This window comes from Littorina saxatilis, linkage group LG8 (assembly GCF_037325665.1).
Source record: "Littorina saxatilis isolate snail1 linkage group LG8, US_GU_Lsax_2.0, whole genome shotgun sequence".
In the NCBI taxonomy this organism is placed as follows: Eukaryota; Metazoa; Mollusca; class Gastropoda; order Littorinimorpha; family Littorinidae; genus Littorina; species Littorina saxatilis.
The window spans coordinates 24,886,023-24,907,054 of NC_090252.1; the positions used below are offsets into that span (position 1 = coordinate 24,886,023).

Consider the following 21,032-nt stretch of genomic DNA (forward strand, 5'->3'; position numbering starts at 1 on the left):
TATTAGCTGATAGTTGGAAAATAAAGTCAGGCTGCTGTTGACACGGCTGGTGCAGCGTACTCGCTTGTGGGGCCGAAGAAGGGAGGGGAATTGATGAAGTGAACCGAGGATGTGGCAGTTGTTCCTCAAGTCCTTGAAGAAGTACCTTTTGTTCCTCAATCTTGCACTTCTCGTTGAACCTATGGGAAAATAAAATCAAACATAGAATTCTTAACATCTGCAAGATTTCAATCACTAAATTCTATCAATTTCTCAAACTTTGCAAACACAGCAGCAAACTATTTCATTAAAGCATACAGACACACAATTAACCCCCCCCCACAATTCACCCCAAAATAGATTAAAACATAGAAATCACTTAAAACTCTGCCAAAACAATTATCAAACTGCCATGGCTGAACCAATGAAATGAACCAATCTACAATTAAACACTGCTTACTGCAATGCCGTTGAAAACATAAAACAACTATCATTTTCATTTACTCAATCCTTCACAATTTATGGTTAATATAATATTCAGTCTTTATCTCAAATTGTTAAAGAACATGCTGTTTTGTCATTGCATAAAGTACCGGCATGGTTGGCATAGTGGTAAGGCGTCCGCCCCGTGATCGGGAGGTCGTGGGTTCGAACCCCGGCCGGGTCATACCTAAGACTTCAAAATTGGCAATCTAGTGGCTGCTCCGCCTGGCGTCTGGCATTATGGGGTTAGTGCTAGGACTGGTTGGTCCAGTGTCAGAATAATGTGACTGGGTGAGACATGAAGCCTGTGCTGCGACTTCTGTCTTGTGTGTGGCGCACGTTAAATGTCAAAGCAGCACCGCCCTGATATGGCCCTTCGTGGTCGGCTGGGCGTTAAGCAAACAAACAAACAAACAAACAAAGCACGTTAAATGTCAAAGCAGCACCGCCCTGATATGGCCCTTCGTGGTCGGCTGGGCGTTAAGCAAACAAACAAAACAAAAAATAAGAAGTATGTCAAAATCAATATTCTTACCTGTATCAGCAGCATCTGGGTAGGTCTGAAGCATCTCGGCCCACTTCAGAATTGGAGCAAGAGCATCTTTCTGTTCAGAAGACAGTTCGTGAAGTTGCAGATAAGAGGTGTCTATGGCGCTGCTGGAAACTTTCCTTTCCTCCCGTTGCTGACACATCCTCTTCTCACGCTCATTCTTCTCTCGTTCCTCTTGCGTTTCCTCCCGTTGCTGACACATCCTCTTCTCACGCTCATTCTTCTCTCGTTCCTCTTGCCTTTTCAAGGCCTGCATCCTTTTTACCTGTGGAAAATGCCTGCAGTAGTCGAGAAGGCGGAATTTGGTAAATGATATGTCGTCCTTCTTCTCAACTTCCTTGTCATCTTCCATGGTGTTCAGCAGCCAGCCCACACAAGACAGTGCGTTAGAAAGAAGCCACTGAAAACTCTGCCCCTTGAAGACAGTGTGATTTAGGACAAACTGTCCCCAAAAATGCATCGCGTTGTTGGTATTCCCTCCATACTCCTTAACTCCTGAAAGAATTAAAACAAGACGGTAAGCCATTTACATACATGCAATTAAGTTCCATGTTATTATTTTTAGCCAAGTTATTCTGACCCCCAAAAAGTCAAGCAGTATGTAAGAAATGTTAAGTCCTTTGTACTGGAAACTTGCATTCTCCCAGTAAGGTCATATATTGTACTACGTTGCAAGCCCCTGGAGCAATTGTTTGATTACTGCTTTTGTGAACAAGAAACAATTGACAAGTGGCTCTATCCCATCTCCCCCCTTCCCCTGTCGCGATATAACCTTCGTGGTTGAAAACGACGTTAAACACCAAATAAAGAAAGAAAGAAAGAACTACAGGTATGACCTTGACTTACAGCCAAAAAAAACCTAGATATTAAAATGATCACAAATCCATGCATTAAAAGTTCATGTGATAACAATACATACCTGTCAACCCCTTCCAAGGCCAAGCTGTACTAAAATGTTTAAAAACTGTAATCGGGGCAACAATCCCTTACACACTCACACACTCCCAAAAAATGAACACACGCAAACCTGAGTTCACACGCAAGACTCACAATTCACTCGCACGACATAAAAAAAGAAGAAAGACCAGCTGGTAAATACTTAACATATATTTTGTATTCATAAAACACATCTGATTTAGCATTAATAAATACAGACTTTGATGCTTGAGCTGTGTACGTGAACACCACAGTTTTCGGTTTACAGCACACAATAAAAGTTCCCACATGATTAAAAACATTGTGTCAAACAATTCAAAATAATGAACGCTTGTCACGAATTTGAAACATTCCAAACCAAAGTAGACATGATTTCACACAGGCATTTTTTGTTCTTTTTTTCAGACATCTAACACGATCATGTTCGCACATGACATATAATTCATTTCTGTTGTCTGAGACAGTCGGATATATACAACTCGGGCAATCGGAGAGTTCGATAAAACAAAGAGTACTTTTCTCTAGTCAGAGTCGGTGTCCTCTTCTTCAAGATCTGGTTCAGGAAGCTTGTCAGCTGCAGATGTGGAGGAAGGCAACGCTGTGTAGTAATCGTGGTGTTGCTCAGGAATGATGGCCGACTTGCAGAGAGAAAGCAGATCCTGTTTTTTGGCCTCGGAAATAGGCAGTTTAGATGAATAACGGGGGGCAATTGTTGTCTTTGTCAAGGATGACGTGCGCCCTCGTTTGCCGCTGGTTACCAACCTGAGGACCCTGTATTCCTCTTCATCGAATGAGGTCTTGAGGTACAGCAGTTCCCTGGACGAACTGCAGGCACTTCACGGTCAGCCAATTGACCCTCTGACCATTGATGTCGGTCTTGGTGTTTCGCACTGCAGAACAAGCTAGTTGCTTGACGTCCAGGAAGTCAGTGTGCTTCAATGGAATGACAACATAGGGCTGTCCTCGCCTTGCCATACGCAAAATAATATCCCATCCTGGATGACACGGTGTGTAGATGGGAGTGTGCTTTTTGGCAAAGGTGATTGCCGAATGCATACTGTCACACTCCATCTGCGTGTGGCCAGTTTCAAGGTATTTTTGTCAGATGACCTTGACAGGAAAAGAAGAAATGTGTTTTGCTTGGTTAACAGACTCCTCGCTGAATTTGTTGTGAGGAGGAGCTTTTCCCCGCCGTCCTGTTGCACAGAAAACACCACCGCTAGTGTTTTCCAGGGCATGGTCGACATACGTTTCACCTTTGGCTAATGTGGAGAGGAGGAACTTCTTACACACCCTGTGGACTGTTCCCTCAACTTTAAACGTGAAGACACGGCACACTTGACGTTTTTTCTGAGAAGGCTGGTTGTCTTCACCTAAAATGGTTACTGTCTTCTTCTGCTTTACATTCGTACAAACGAAGTTCTTTTGTCGCTCGTACGTTCCCAGTGCATAGAATGTCTGAAACAATTCTAAGCGTTGGTCCGATGACATTTTCTGGGTACACCTGTACCTGCACTTCGAGCAATCAACAGGTCCCATTGTTTTGGTTGGAACTGTACTGCCATTTTGGGAAATGTACTCTTTACCTTCCAGGTGCAAAACTTTTCTTACATTCTTTTTCCATTTTTCTGGTTCTGCTTCCCTTTTCCTCACAATTCTTTTCTTTGGAGGTGTGTTATACAATCCCTGTTTTCTGGGAGTGATGCGGGCAGTGTCTACAGGCGCTAATGAACGGGAGTCAAGTTGGTCAGGTGCGGAGGAAGTCACTGGATGGGAGTCTTGGTCAGGTGCGGAGGAAGTCACTGGACAAGAGTCTTGGTCAGGTGTGGAGGAAGTCACTGGACAAGAGTCTTGGTCAGGTGCGGAGGAAGTCACTGGACGGGAGTCTTGGTCAGGTGCGGAAGGAGTCACTGGATGGGCGTCTTGGAACCGGCACGGTTGGCCTAGTGGTAAGGCGTCCGCCCCGTGATCGGGAGGTCGTGGGTTCGAACCCCGGCCGGATCATACCTAAGACTTTAAAATTGGCAATCTAGTGGCTGCTCCGCCTGGCGTCTGGCATTATGGGGTTAGTGCTAGGACTGGTTGGTCCGGTGTCAGAATAATGTGACTGGGTGAGACATGAAGCCTGTGCTGCGACTTCTGTCTTGTGTGTGGCGCACGTTAAATGTCAAAGCAGCACCGCCCTGATATGGCCCTTCGTGGTCGGCTGGGCGTTAAGCAAACAAACAAAACAAAAAAGAAGAAGTATGTCAAAATCAATATTCTTACCTGTATCAGCAGCATCTGGGTAGGTCTGAAGCATCTCGGCCCACTTCAGAATTGGAGCAAGAGCATCTTTCTGTTCAGAAGACAGTTCGTGAAGTTGCAGATAAGAGGTGTCTATTGCGCTGCTGGAAAATTTCCTTTCCTCCCGTTGCTGACACATCCTCTTCTCACGCTCATTCTTCTCTCGTTCCTCTTGCCTTTTCAAGGCCTGCATCCTTTTTACCTGTGGAAAATGCCTGCAGTAGTCGAGAAGGCGGAATTTGGTAAATGATATGTCGTCCTTCTTCTCAACTTCCTTGTCATCTTCCATGGTGTTCAGCAGCCAGCCCACACAAGACAGTGCGTTAGAAAGAAGCCACTGAAAACTCTGCCCCTTGAAGACAGTGTGATTTAGGACAAACTGTCCCAAATAATGCATCGCGTTGTTGGTATTCCCTCCATACTCCTTAACTCCTGAAAGAATTAAAACAAGACAGTAAACCATTTACATACATGCAATTAAGTTCCATGTTATTATTTTTAGCCAAGTTATTCTGACCCCAAAAAAGTCAAGCAGTATGTAAGAAATGTTAAGTCCTTTGTACTGGAAACTTGCATTCTCCCAGTAAGGTCATATATTGTACTACGTTGCAAGCCCCTGGAGCAATTTTTTGATTACTGCTTTTGTGAACAAGAAACAATTGACAAGTGGCTCTATCCCATCTCCCCCCTTCCCCTGTCGCGATATAACCTTCGTCTGCTGAAGAGACATTAAACCCCAAAAACCAACCAACCAACCATATAACCTTCGTGGTTGAAAACGACGTTAAACACCAAATAAAGAAAGAAAGAAAGAACTTCAGGTATGACCTTGACTTACAGCACACAAAAAACTAGATATTAAAATGATCACAAATCCATGCATTAAAAGTTCATGTGATAACAATACATACCTGTCAACCCCTTCCAAGGCCAAGCTGTACTAAAATGTTTAAAAACTGTAATCAGGGCAACAATCCCTTACACACTCATACACTCCCAAAAAATGAACACACGCAAACCTGAGTTCACACGCAAGACTCACAATTCACTCGCACGACATAAAAAAAGAAGAAAGACCAGCTGGTAAATACTAAACATATATTTTGTATTCATAAAACATCTGATTTAGCATTAATAAATACAGAGTTTGATGCTTGAGCTGTGTACGTGAACACCACAGTTTTCGGTTTACAGCACACAATAAAAGTTTCCACATGATTAAAGACATTGTGTCAAATGATTCAAAATAATGAACGCTTGTCACGAATTCGAAACATTCCAAACCAAAGTAGACTTAGATGTCTGAAAAAAAGAACCAAAAATGCCTGTGTGAAATCATAACACGATCATGTTCGCACATGACATGTAATTCATTTCTGTTGTCTGAGACAGTCGGATATATACAACTCGGGCAATCGGAGAGTTCGATAAAACAAAGAGTACTTTTCTCTAGTCAGAGTCGGCGTTCTCTTCTTCAAGATCTGGTTCAGGAAGCTTGTCAGCTGCAGATGTGGAGGAAGGCAACGCTGTGTAGTAATCGTGGTGTTGCTCAGGAATGATGGCCGACTTGCAGAGAGAAAGCAGATCCTGTTTTTTGGCCTCGGAAATAGGCAGTTTAGATGAATAACGGGGGGGCAATTAATGTCTTTGTCAAGGATGACGTGCGCCCTCGTTTGCCGCTGGTTACCAACCTGAGGACCCTGTATTCCTCTTCATCGAATGAGGTCTTGAGGTACAGCAGTTCCCTGGACGAACTGCAGGCACTTCACGGTCAGCCAATTGACCCTCTGACCATTGATGTCGGTCTTGGTGTTTCGCACTGCAGAACAAGCTAGTTGCTTGACGTCCAGGAAGTCAGTGTGCTTCAATGGAATGACAACATAGGGCTGTCCTCGTCTCGCCATACGCAAAATAATATCCCATCCTGGATGACACGGTGTGTAGATGGGAGTGTGCTTTTTGGCAAAGGTGATTGCCGAATGCATACTGTCACACTCCATCTGCGTGTGGCCAGTTTCAAGGTATTTTTGTCAGATGACCTTGACAGGAAAAGAAGAAATGTGTTTTGCTTGGTTAACAGACTCCTCGCTGAATTTGTTGTGAGGAGGAGCTTTTCCCCGCCGTCCTGTTGCACAGAAAACACCACCGCTAGTGTTTTCCAGGGCATGGTCGACATACGTTTCACCTTTGGCTAATGTGGAGAGGAAGAACTTCTTACACACCCTGTGGACTGTTCCCTCGACTTTAAACGTGAAGACACGGCACACTTGACGTTTTTTCTGAGAAGGCTGGTTGTCTTCACCTAAAATGGTTACTGTCTTCTTCTGCTTTACATTCGTACAAACGAAGTTCTTTTGTCGCTCGTACGTTCCCAGTGCATAGAATGTCTGAAACAATTCTAAGCGTTGGTCCGATGACATTTTCTGGGTACACCTGTACCTGCACTTCGAGCAATCAACAGGTCCCATTGTTTTGGTTGGAACTGTACTGCCATTTTGGGAAATGTACTCTTTACCTTCCAGGTGCAAAACTTTTCTTACATTCTTTTTCCATTTTTCTGGTTCTGCTTCCCTTTTCCTCACAATTCTTTTCTTTGGAGGTGTGTTATACAATCCCTGTTTTCTGGGAGTGATGGGGGCAATGTCTACAGGCGCTAATGAACGGGAGTCAAGTTGGTCAGGTGCGGAGGAAGTCACTGGACGGGAGTCTTGGTCAGGTGCGGAGGAAGTCACTGGACAAGAGTCTTGGTCAGGTGTGGAGGAAGTCACTGGACGGGAGTCTTGGTCAGGTGCGGAGGAAGTCACTGGACGGGAGTCTTGGTCAGGTGCGGAAGGAGTCACTGGATGGGCGTCTTGGAACCGGCACGGTTGGCCTAGTGGTAAGGCGTCCGCCCCGTGATCGGGAGGTCGTGGGTTCGAACCCCGGCCGGGTCATACCTAAGACTTTAAAATTGGCTATCTAGTGGCTGCTCCGCCTGGCGTCTGGCATTATGGGGTTAGTGCTAGGACTGGTTGGTCCGGTGTCAGAATAATGTGACTGGGTGAGACATGAAGCCTGTGCTGCGACTTCTGTCTTGTGTGTGGTGCACGTTATATGTCAAAGCAGCACCGCCCTGATATGGCCCTTCGTGGTCGGCTGGGCGTTAAGCAAACAAACAAACAAAACAATGGGCGTCTTGGTCAGGTGCGGAGGAAGTCACTGGACGGGAGTCTTGGTCAGGTGCGGAGGGATTCACTGGATGGGCGTCTTGGTCAGGTGTGGAGGAAGTCAATGGACGGGAGTGTTGGTCAGGTGCGGAGGGATTCACTGGAAGGCAGTCCTGATCAGCCGTGGAGGGAGTAGTTGCTAACTTTGCAGTGACTTTCCCTGATCTGTAACGTACATGGCAGGCATTATAGTGAGTCGGCCCGTGGGCGACAAAGGCCAATGTGATGGATGTGTCATCGCTGTTTCCAGTTGTTGGAAGCACGTCTATGACAGGTGTCAAGGGATCACTGGAGTAGATTCTGACCACCCTTTCGGACCAATCAGCAAGTGCTTGAGGTAAAAGATCTGCAGCGTCATTGCTCAATTTACCTAGACTGTGCAGTTCCTGGACATTGAAGAAGTATCGCAGGAAGCGCTCATTTTCGTCTTCTGTACTGTAGTTTGCTATGAAATTTATGTAGGTTCCGAAGTTGTCACTCAGCTGATTGCACAAGCAGGTTCTAAGTTCCAAATGCGTGATATCTTCAAAGTGTTCAACTGCAGCGTTAAAGAAACAGTTCCCATCTGGAGCAATCTCCTGCCTACTAGTCTACTTTTGTGAGTTTTTTTGGCTTTCAGAAAGTGATCATGAGTTTTTTTACTTGCATCCCCAGCTTGTGCCATCTCTATGTCAATAACTGGTGATGTCATTTTCTTGTGGAGTTTACGAAGTCGCTTACCTCGTGGTTCATGCAAGTGGTTTTCTAGTTCATCAGACCATTCAGTTTCATCTGAAGGCAGATATGTTGGGTCCATGAGTGTGGAATCGTTGTTAGGACCTATCTTCAAAATAAGGGGCTCTTCGTCGGATGAGTTGAACAACCCATGACCCCGAACTTGCTTTGTCATGAGGGGTGCTTCATCAGATGAATCAAAACCAGGCTGCGCGTCACTTTCGTGATGAGAGGCTCCTCGTCTGATGAACTGAACGCCCTTGTATCCATTTGAGACGTGAAAGACGTCGCAAGTTGTAGGTACACGCTGTTGCTTTCGTCATCTGACTCCATGATGTAGGTCCTGCAAAATGTCACATGATTATGATTATGTGTGTGTGTGTTAGTGTGTGTTAAAAAGGGAAATACACAGATTTATTATGAAATTTAATCATACAAAGTCAACACACACACACGCATACACACACACACACACACACACACACACACACACACACACACACACACACACACTATCTCACTCACACTCACACACACAAATAAAAGTTTCAATTAATAAAAAACATTACAAGTAACTTACCTCTCATGTGGCGGTTTCAAACACTTCCCAGAAAGAAAGCCGAAGACTGAATTGACTGCAGTTTTACTAAAACAGCTTCCCACGGTAGAGTGTCTGGATGTGAGTGAAACAATGCAGCTTTCCATCTCCAATGTTTATCTTATGGTATCGTTATCTGGAAGGTGATGCACCTGCCTAAGGGGTACCGTTAGTATTCCCACAGGATGTCGTTTATCAGCTGTAGTGAAATGTCAGGAAGCAAATTCAACGGGTGTGTGGCCTCAGTTAATTGGATTTTTAAACATCGGTCGAGTAAGTTGTTTTGCTAACGCAGAAACTTATGAGAATGTAAAACATTATCACTATCCTTACGAGCATTTTTACTTTTTACAGCTGATATGACGATACAAAACAGACACCTCCACACATAACAATACAGTGACTGAAACAGCCAAGCTTGTTCTTTCTTTCTTTATTTGGTGTTTAATGTCGCTCCCCGTCTGACCAGACGACCCGAGTGGTGGGGTACCTGGCCCCGATATATGCGAGCCACAACTAAGCTCCTGGGCCCATTCAATCGTGTTGAGCCTACCGATGTCGTTGGCTCCTACCTGCAGGACCAGGTAGGCTGGGGGTGGTCGTTCATTTGCACACTCCAACAGCGTGCGCAGGCCGGAGAATTGTAGGCCCGACTGGCCGGCGAAGCGCACCGGCAGGGGAAGTTGCAGTGTGCGTCCCCACTGCACCAGGTCCCGCTCCAGTCTACGCACAATGCTGGACCCCAGGATTAAGACCTCTGTAATATATAAACCCACCATTAGTGTCAAGAAAATGATTAAGCTAAGGCTATACAAAATTTACAAGCTTTAAATCTCCTACCGGTTGAGGCGCACACCATCAACCGCTGCATTCTGTACACTTGGCTCCAAAGAAAAAGAAAATGTTAATCAAATTAAACATGATTTAACTCCACCCCAGCTGTTGAGGTGCACACCATCATCAGCGGGACCAACACACGTACCCCTACTCCCTTACGAACTAGGACATCGCACGTATGATTTAACAACTGCAGATCTCCAGCGGCCTAGCCTCATGATAGTGTATAAAGGGGCTCCGTTGATAGCAGCAGTCGTCGCGATATAACCTTCGTAGTTGAAAACGACGTTAAACACCAAATAAAAAAAGAAAGAAAGAAAGATAGCAGCAGTAGTTGCAGCCCCAATCCGAAAGGAATGGGACGTGAATTTATCCGCTGACCAACCCAGGGTATTTGCACCTTTTTTCAGGACAGCCTGAAATTGGTAACTGGACAGGGGCTTACCATTAAAATGCCTGTGACTGCGGGACGGACTAACAAGTAAGCCCGCAGATTTGCCACTGGGCAAACCTCAGGGTGGCTCAGTACTTTCTTGATTTTTACGACGCCACCTCTGCCCTCTTGATCGGTTTTCGTGGCACCGACTGTCACAAGCAAGTCTTCATTGATGCGTATGGAATCATTCTGTAGGCCCGACCTGCCCCCAGGCAATGACTGGTCCTGGCCCACGATCTCGCTAACACGAAACAGACCAAAAAATGCCAGCGTGAAAACAGCCGCGAATAACCTTCTTTCAAAAGCGTTGGTGCAGACTGTATGGAGGACACCTATCAACTGCTGCAGCCTGCCAAACGTTATGGGGAGCCTGCTGTCCTGGCGCCTATTCGTTCGTGCTAGGCCTTGGAACATTTTTCGCAAAAGGAAGTTGTCAGTGGGGTCAACCCACCCATTCAGCTTGTGCTTACAGCTTATCCCTGCAATGTCAGCTCTGATAGTTGCTGGTGCCTTCCCTGCAAGTGACAGATGTGCTGCAAAGAGAATAACATGTTGCGGACAAGTCGGCCACTCCAGGGGTACCCCATGGGTGGACCTGAACTTTTCAAATAGGTGTACGCCCTGTCGGTACGCTACCTGCGTTGATGGCGCGAAAGCGGCCGAGACCAGACGCTTTAGTTCACTTGAAGTAGCCTCAGTAGCGACTGTGGCACCGCTGTGGCATGCTCGTCTGCCTCTGGGACCAGGCTCCTGAATTTCGCCCAATGAAAACGGGACAAAGCATCAGCCACACAGTTTTTGTGGCCAGGAATATGTTTTGCCCTGAAAAGAATGTTGTGATTAAGGCAAGACAATACAAGTGATCGGACGAGGTGCATCGATGGCTCTGATCGGCAGGTTTGTTTGTTAATGACATGCACCGCAGCCAGGTTATCGCAGTGGAACATCACCTTTTTATTGCTGAACTTCTCCCCCCAGATTTCAACTGCCAGTGCAATCGGGAACAGTTCTTTAAAAGTTATATCTGGGGAGTTGTCTTGCCAGTGTGCAGGCCAGGTACCAGAAGCCCAACTGTTTTGGAAGAAGGCTCCAAAGCCCACCAACTCGGCCGCGTCCGTGTACAAATGGAGTGAATCGTTATCTTCCCATGACTGCTCGAACATGAAGCTGGCACCATTGTACGTTTTCAGGAAAGAATCCCAAACCCTTAAATCTTCTTTCATTGCCTCTGTAATCCTAATCCTGTGGTTGGGTTTTCTCGCCCCCCTTGTCGCGTCAATAAGACGCCTGCAAAAGGCTCGCACTGGAATGACTGCTCTACAAGCAAAGTTCAGACTCCCAATCAAGGACTGAAGTTCTTTTAAAGTGGATTTGTTCTTCCCATCAATAAAGCTGGCCATAACTGCTTGTAATGCTGTCCGTTTGTCTTCTGGGAGTCGGACCTCCATTGCTATGGTATCGACAATGAGACCTAAGAATTTAATTGAAGTTGAGGGGCCTTCTACTTTTTCCGGAGCTACTGGAACTCCCAGCTCTTCGAATGTTTCAAGTATGCTGGCCAGGATGCGCTGTGCTTCCACCCCTGAAGCTCCACCCCCACAAAAATCAATCAAGTAATGTATGATATCCTCCGAATGACTTGCTGTGCGGACACACCACTCTAAGAAAGTGCTAAACTTTTCAAACAGAGCGCACGAGATGGAACAACCGAAAGGCAGGGCCTTGTCCACAAAGAATTTACCATCAACTTGCATACCCATTAGGCAAAAATCATCTGGATGAATTGGCAACAGTCTAAAAGCGGATCTGATGTCTGCCTTTATCAAGTGCGCTCCCTGCCCTATTCTTCTCACCATGGACGTGACTGCATCGAAGATGGTATACTGCACCGAGCTCAACTCTGCTGGAATGCCTCCATTTATCGAATCTGCGTCAGGATGTGACAGATCGAAAATTAGTCTGAACTCGCCAGGGGTTGATTTTTCAACAAGCCAATAGGGGAGATTATCAGGTTTTCCATAGGGGTGCTGCTAAAAGGGCCGGCCACCCGAGATAGGCTTACCTCCTCCATCAGCTTATCCCAAACAATCTGTCGCTGCCGCCTAGCAGAACTATGATTTCGTGCAGTTCTTCCCTCCCTTTTCCCTTCGTAGGGAATTCTAAAACCCCGTGTAAACCCATCTGCCAGTTCCTGTGCTAACTGTGGGTGTGGGTACTGCTTCAGCCAACGGATTAAGTCTGCAATAGAAATAGGCGACAAAGCAAGTGTGGACAACGGGCAAAAGCTGACTCGTGGGGGTGTCAACCACCTCACTGCTGGCTTCCACTGCTCCCAAAACGAAAGGACTGGTTAGGATGGGTGGCTGTCGTGCCAGCTTGTTCTCCCGCGGGCTGTGGTGGCTTGGTCTTCCGGCAAGTCAGGATGCCGTGAGATGCTCCCCCACAGCCAGCGCATTTGTGCTCATATCTGCACCCCTCCCTGGTGCATCCACTGGGCTTGTTAAAGTGGAAACAGACCTTTGACTGTTCTGTCTTTGCTGCACTTCGGCCTTTGGGTTTAGGTGGCACCTGTTGGAGGACGGTTGGCCGAGAAAAAAATTTGAAGCCAGAGTTGTGTGTCAATCATGCCCCAAGGCCTGGATGGTTCCGCCTCCTTCCGAGACCGGAATTGCTGGTCATACATGGACCAGCCGCTGCCGGGGTTATCCCGGGTTGCGTTTCTGATTAGGTCCATGTAAGCCAGCAGGCCTTGGGTGCAATCGGGGTGCACCTTCATGTAAACCGACATAAATACAAGAAAAGCGGAAGACCACTGTTCAATGGTCAGCGCGGCTTTCGCTCTGCGCTCGACCTTAGGCACAAGCCTGCCTTGCTCGTCAATTGAGAAGGACGCGACTTGCCCCTCCTCCGGCCTTTCAGTGAAGGATTTGGCCAGAAGTGAGGACAAATCAACAAATTTCCCCTCGCAAATTTGTATCTTCATTTCTGCCGTCACCGTTATGTTCAATTCGTCCAGGGCCTTTCGAATTTGTCAAGGCAGACCTGGTGACAAGTTCTTCCAGAGCCCTGGAACGTTCTGCGTTTTGCAGAGCCTGTTCCTCCAGGGCCCTTATCCGTTGCATCAAAAAATCTTCCCCCATACCTGGTGAGGAACTGGGATGAAGACCCTGCGCCGCCGCTGGGGTCTGCCACCAAACCGGGTCCTGTGGGGGTCCAGCTGCCGCCTCCATGGTTGGTGCCTGGTTACCCAGGTTATCCTGGCCAGTCGGTGCCTGCTCCGCCTGTGGCCTTCCCTGAGGGCTGCGGGATCGGTGACGGGCGGGTGGCCTTCCGCTGGTGGCTCTCTGCGTGCGATGTGGTGGCATCTGTAACACTACTGCTATGATATATATTTCCAGACAAAAATGACAAAGCAGTGGAACTTAGTTGCTGATTTTGTATTTCTTATTTATTTCTTCTTATATTATTTTTATTTTTATTATTATTTTTTTTATTTTTTTATTATTATTATTATTATTATCCACGGGAGTTAACTCTCAATGCCTACCCGTGCGTCGGTTATTGATTACTGCCTGGGCCGAAAATAGGTCAACCACGTTCTCTAGCCGCGTTGCCGATTCGCGCTTTGTTTACTATGGGCCGCAAAATAGGTCACCCACGCTCTCGTCGGCCCCCATTCAACACAATGGCTACGTCAGTCAGCGTTTACCAGTTCGAACACGAACGGACGTACAAGTTACCAATGTGTTACTCTTTCAAAAACGAAACAAACTTACTGGGCCAAATAAAGGTGAGTAGCGAACCTGCATAGCCTATGCTTAGAAATAATTCACAAGATTTTCAAAACATGATGAATAGAACCAAGTTGACCAAATGTCAAGTCGGCAAGGCAGGATGCAAACATTTTAGATAAAACAATCGCCAACTAAACTTCAGGCTTCCCCAGGCCTCGTAAACAATTGCTCAGAGTCTAATTACCACATATTCAAAATTAGAACAATGCAAAAACCCAAACCGTTCAGAAGAAAGGACTTGTTTCCTGAAAACGCTGAGGATACTTGGAAAGTGACTTGCTGCTAGCGATGATAGCCTGGCGTCTGATACGGGTCTTAAGATGCCAGACTCATCCAAATAAGAATCGGACTGGATGAGGCACAACAATTAGTCTTGGAGTGACCGTTGTTTACTTGAACATCCGGGCTACTTAGACACACTGGCGAGAGGCTAAACCAAATAAAGATTGACCCATATATGGAGCACTAATCGTCTGCTCGAGAATCGCCTCCACTCTACTCGAGACAACTGTGTCTGCCTTGAAGTTCATAACAGCATTTAAGCAGAAGCTGAAATGTTTATAGTTTGAAATGTTTACAATCATATTGGCTCATGTCTTCTTTGAATCGCTATAAACATTGCAAACACACACGTTTGTTTAGGAAGTGTGAAAGGAATCTCAAAATCGACAGCGAAACAAAAACAAACAACTACAACTACTGTACAACAACAACAATAAAACAACAAGTGACACATGAATTAATTCAGTCTAAAAGTCGGTCAGCATATGCACATGTAATTACACTGCAACTAATCTCACATTATTTTATTGAATACAGTCGTTATGAAACAACAGCAAAGTATGGGATGATTTTTCAGATCATGCCACAAAATAAGTTTGTTTTGTTTCTGCAGGCTGACCAAAGTTTGGTTTGAATTGGGCCGTACAAAAACGTGCAATCATTAAACCCGCAGAAATCACCGAGTGTTAGGGGATTTGCATCTGTAAAATAACCTTAATTTGAGCTACGGCTGTTTGGCACTGGCTTCCCCTTGCAGAGAGTGAGTGTATGGCGATCGCCCGCTTAAGAGCGGCTTTTGGAGATACGGTCTTTAGGCAGACAGATCAGCGCCAGGCAGTTATCACTCGTACCACTTACCTCGGAATGAGTTCTTTCCGCAGTCAACAATTCCCTTACTTTGTAATACCTGTTTTAAGTTCTCTTGATTACTGAGCTGATTAAGCGGCGGAAGTATAGCTATGGTTTTCAGTTTGTGAATAGCTGTTTGTAATCCAAATGCAATGGTGCAAAAATTATTAAAATCGGTACAGTTGATCCTGAGTTATGAATTTACAAAGGTTTAAATTTTACGTCTCTCAGGATGCCGGTCCGAAACTGCATGGAGAACCATGTTTGTAGGGTTATTAAAAGAACAAATAATAAACAGTCACACAATAAATGCTATTTTCACAATATTTATATGTTGGAATGATAGTAGGAAATTTTGTGGAGGTTTGTGTGGATTACGAGCTCCATAGCATGACCCTAGAGTTGACAAAATCACCAATTTGACCTCGATTTTCGAAGCGCGAAGACGTAAATTCTTTAAAAAATCATAACTCGGCTTGTAATTAAGCTACAGCAATGCTTTTTATATGAAAATGATCAGAGTGATGAGATGTTGTCTTTGAAAATAAAGTCAGACTCACAAAGTAAAAAAATAAAAATGTCACTTTTTTCCTTGTGTGGCTGAGCGGAGAATGCATAGTCACAACAAAATGTCAGTACGTAACTTCACTTCAATGGGTACTCACAGTACTTTAGGGCTTACGGGATCTTTGTTCTTGTGGTGATTGAGGTTCCTGAAGGTGTTCATAACACTAGAGATTCCTTCCTTTCTTATCTCTTTGCCTTTTGATAATAATGTGACACTTTCACACACATTCAGGGATTCTCGCATTGTCAACCCGAACCATCAGAGTCGACAAAGATGAAGCGAACTTTATTCAAACATAGAGACATGTATATAGAGTCGTGGTCTCCCTGTTGAAGCCGAGATCAAATCTACCGCACCTTCCGGGCCCATCCTTATAAACCCCCAAAAGTAGTTCCCACGCTATCTCTATAATATTCGTACTCTTGCCTTTCAACCCAACTACCAAAACAGTGCATTTCTTAATACAACACATGCTTAGGAACTATTTTCTCGGCATCCTGAACTCCGAATGCCCCTCCCAGGGATTTAACGTACTTGCTTACCCTGATATCTACTCTCAGCTGGCACCATGGATGGCTCACCTAACACAGAGGAATACCAGCTCGGTCTCGACCCTCTCACATAAATCACTTGTCATGCAGGCTAACACCCCGCTAAGTAGTACTTTGTGACCTACACCTTTCTATTCCAGCGTCTTATCTTTGCTTCACTCTTTGACCAAATAATAAAGAACATGGACACAGACATCTAGTGGCAAACAGCTATGTAACAATAATGTCACCCACTCGGGTAAAGGTTGGATGGCATTTTAGAGACGATTCGGTGTTCTTGAACGTCTCGAGATAATGAACTAGTTGATTGGTGCAGTGGAAATCTGTTGGCAAGTTCACTTTTTTGCCTTATGCAAGAAGTTGTCTTCGTTTTAAGCCCAACTGAGAAAGAGACTCTGACACGTGATCCAAGTCCAGCTTTTCTTTCAAAAACGTCGTAGGATCAGCACCTTCTGTCATGAACTTTTGCAATTTACCATGAATCCTGTTGATCAGCTTGCTCACTCTGTCCGCTGGGAAAGCAACATCGGGGAAGAGAGCGATGAACCAGGCTTGTTCCTGAAACAAAGGAGACCAATCACTTCAATTAATATCTGGAAAAGTGGCCAAAATTAGATGGTAATTGGGAAAAGTCTTCACTGGGAAGTAAATTTACAAGTATAATGAAGGAACTTTTTCAAAAGAGCTAGTTTTTGAGAAAAAGACATAACCGTGCAGGGATCAACCAAGGAGCGCGCCAATTGACGCATTGACTGTGAAAATGACGCATTACAATTTACTTTGGCATGAGAGACAGAGACAATGAGAGAGAAGGAGACATATCCAGAGAGATAACAAGCACACACACACACACACACACACACACACACACACACGTGCGCGCATTAACAAACAGTGAAGGTAATGGAACGAGAGAGAGAGAGACACACACACAGGGAGAGAGAGAGAGTGACAGAGACAGAGAGAAACAGAGACAGAGACAGGGTGAGAGACTGAGTAAGATAGAGAGAGAGTTACATACAAAGACATACACACACACGCAGACACACACACACACTCACACAAACACGCACACATACACACACACACATACGCGCGCGCGCGTGCATTCATTTACAAACAGTGAAGGTTATGGAACGAGAGAGAGAGCCGGAGTGAGAGAGCGAGCGACAGAGAAAGAGAAATAGTGAGAAAGAGAGAGATGGAGAGAGAGAGGGAGAGAGAGAGACAGAGAGAGAGAGAGACACACACACACACGCGCGCGCGCGCGCACGTGCATTCATTTACAAACAGTGAAGGTTATGGAACGAGAGAGAGAGAGAGCCGGAGTGAGAGAGCAAGCGACAGAGTGAGAGTGAGAAAGAGAGAGATAGAGAGTCACACACACTGACACAGCCACACACACACACACAGACAGACACGCACACACACAGACAGACACGCACACACATAGACAGACACACACGCACACACACACACACACACAAACACACACACACACACACACACACACACAAACCAGAACGGGTACGAGCGAAAGAAAAAGTGAGAGAGAGTCGTCATTAATTAAGTAGTGGTATCGACACGTAGCGATAATGACACGTAGCGCTAAAAGATGTAGTTCTATCGACACGTAGTGATAATGAACGAATGATAGTGACTCGTACAAAAATTATTTGTAGCACTAATCAACGTAGTCATAGCGGCACGTAGCACAAATGACACGTAGAACAAATGACACGTAGCACAAATGACACGTAGCGCTAGCGATACGCACCCGTCAATTCTGTCACAGTGCACCTGGCTCTGGATACTGAGGTGACAGTACTTGACTTCGTCGCCGTCAAAAGTGATGTTGCCGTCAATGGTAGCGGACGACATGGCTTCTGCACTGTAGGCACTGACTTTGGAACTGGCCTACAACTCGTGTTTAATCCAAAGCTTGCAAACTGCATATTCTCGAATTTTGATTTGGTGTCCCAAACTTCGGACCGAAATCCGCTCTGAAAGTTTGCACAAACTTGACCCACTGCCTCCGAGTTTCGGTATCATCAGGAAACCTGTGCATGGTATGGCCCTTACCATGATTGTTGCTGCACTCAGCGACAGCACAGGCGAAGCCATATCTTCTCTGCTTCGAAGATGGAATCTCTTTTGGAACATACGTACTAGCAGTGGCAGCGCTACAATCACCGTCGGCCTTGTTGCTCTTGTAGGCCGTGTTACACTCATGACGTCACTGGCACCGGGGGCTGTCTCTCGCAGAATGGACAGGTGCGCGGAATCGGTTTTTATTGACTCACATGCGAAGCAAAAGTGAGTCTATGTACTCACCCGAGTCGTCCGTCCGTCCGTCCGTCCGGCCGGCCGTCCGGAAAACTTTAACGTTGAATATTTCTTGGACACTATTCAGTCTATCAGTACCAAATTTGGCAAGATGGTGTATGATGACAAGGCCCCAAAAAACATACATAGCATCTTGACCTTGCTTCAAGGTCAAGGTCGCAGGGGCCATAAATGTTGTCTAAAAAACAGCTATTTTTCACATTTTTCCCATTTTCTCTGAAGTTTTTGAGATTGAATATCTCACCTATATATGATATATAGGGCAAAGTAAGCCCCATCTTTTGATACCAGTTTGGTTTACCTTGCTTCAAGGTCAAGGTCACAGGAGCTCTTCAAAGTTGGATTGTATACATATTTTGAAGTGACCTTGACCCTGAACTATGGAAGATAACTGTTTCAAACTTAAAAATTATGTGGGGCACATGTTATGCTTTCATCATGAGACACATTTGGTCCCATATGATCAAGGTCAAGGTCACTTTGACCCTTATGAAATGTGACCAAAATAAGGTAGTGAACCACTAAAAGTGACCATATCTCATGGTAGAAAGAGCCAATAAGCACCATTGTACTTCCTATGTCTTGAATTAACAGCTTTGTGTTGCATGACCTTGGATGACCTTGACCTTGGGTCAAGGTCACATGTATTTTGGTAGGAAAAATGTGTAAAGCAGAAGGTCAAGCATGTGAGTCGTATGGGCTTTGCCCTTCTTGTTCAGTAAAAATTCAGCCACGCAAAATTTTACAAAACGGTCTTCGGAACATTTACCAGATTGATATTACACATGTTTTCGGCGAATAAAAATGTTGCACTTTAGTAGGCCTTTAATGTAGCTTGGGAGGCGGCATACAGAATTCTGTAACCAGTGCGCTACCAGTTTTAACAGATTTTCACACTGTTAACTGAACACTGCACAAATATCTATCTTCAATTCTTGTCATCGTTGCTTGTCAAGTTCAATTTGTTTTGTTGTTTATTGTAGCAATTAATTTTTTCACTCGAAAATCCTTGTCTAGTTCGAGAAATTAAGCACCTTATTGCCAAATCATGCCTCTTAATTCTTATAACAAGGAAGAGAGAGAGAGAGGCAAAAAAACTGGCTTTTTTTCTCGAAATTAATTCATATAAAATAGTGTTTATTGTTGGTATGTGCCGAAGTGGAAGGATAGCTTTATCTAAAGGCTTTAACACAAAATGAGAGCACACTTAAACGTACACCGAAATATTAATTTTAAACGGCTTTACTGCATTCTGTGTCGCACAGTGTTTTTGTTTTTACATTTAGTCAAGTTGAGGCGGCACTGTCACACCCTCATTTTTCAATCAAATTGATTGACTTTTTGGCCAAGCAATCTTCGACAAAGGCCGGACTTCGGTATTGCATTTCAGCTTGGCGGCTTAAAAATTAATTAATTACTTTGGTCATTAAAAATCAGAAAATTGTAATTAAATTTCATTAAAAACAAGCTCTCAAAATTAAAATTATAAAAATTATGATCAAAATCAAATTTCCGAAATCGATTTAAAAACAATTTCATCTCATTCCTTGTCGGTTCCTGATTCCAAAAACATATGATATGTTTGGATTAAAAACACGCTCAGAAAGTTAAAACGAAGAGAGGTACAGAAAAGCGTGTTATGCAGCACAGCGAAACCACTACCGCGCTAAACAGTCTTATCAGTTTCACTGCGTTTTGCACGAGCGGCGGACTACGGTCATTGTGAAAAAATGCAGTGCGTTCAGTTTCATTCTGTGAGTTCCACAACTTGACTAAATGTAGTAATTTCGCCTTACGCGACTTGTTTTGTTTTTGTAGATTTGATTTTGAATGTTGACATTAGTGTGACACGGTGAACTGTCGCCAGTGCAAGTTGTCATAGCACCACGTCTAATCACTCCCCTCGACTGCATGTTTTTCTCTCCTCTGTGTTTTGCTTTCTACTATGTGTACTTTCAAAATGTGTTTGGTTCACTGCTGTTTTCCTTTTGCTTTGTTCTTTCACTTACACTATTGTTCCGAAATAGGCTTGGTTACGGAAGGCTGGCTTCTCCCCTAAGCCTTAACTTTCGACACCAACCAATTAAAATTCAAAGTCATGTACACGATATCGATTAAATAATTAATGAATCACTCAATTTCGACTATTTTAAAACTGTTTTGTTTATTACAACCTGTCTGTGTTTTGTTTATTACATTATAACCTGCAGTAACAGAGAGGAAAAAAAACTAGCGAAGAAGTAGAAGGAAAAAAAATATTAGCAGAGCGTGGTTTCGATCCACGGACCTCTGGGTTATGGGCCCAGCACGCTTCCACTGCGCCAAGGCTCCACGTCATAGGACTAGCAACAGCTGTCCAAGATTCGCGGTCCCAGTCCAACATTTGGGGTAAGGGAGACAATTTAGCAAGCTCTTCTCTTCCGAAGTTTACGCTTGGTCTCAACCAATCACAAGCTCGGCTTCCATTCCAACGTTCAGTTTATATTTAGATCAGTGTTAATTCTAGGTAACACAGGCGCTTGACATGGGAGGTTCAACTAAGTGAGACTGAGACTGGGTAGTTCAAATATAAATATTCTTTGGCTTGAGTACAGCGCTAGGGACTTGTATCAGAAAT

General features: G+C 44.8%; 1 protein-coding gene across 1 annotated transcript; it reads right to left on the minus strand.

The window, feature by feature from the left end:
* Positions 1-8,325: 8,325 nt before the first annotated feature.
* LOC138974571 (uncharacterized) lies at positions 8,326-13,417 on the minus strand. The gene is made up of 3 exons (XM_070347289.1): positions 13,168-13,417; positions 9,146-9,509; positions 8,326-8,497 (listed from the first exon to the last, which is right to left on the minus strand). Exons 1-3 carry the CDS (start codon positions 13,388-13,390, stop codon positions 8,326-8,328), a joined length of 759 nt encoding a protein of 252 aa, XP_070203390.1. The 5' UTR covers positions 13,391-13,417.
* Between the last annotated feature and the right edge of the window lie 7,615 nt (positions 13,418-21,032).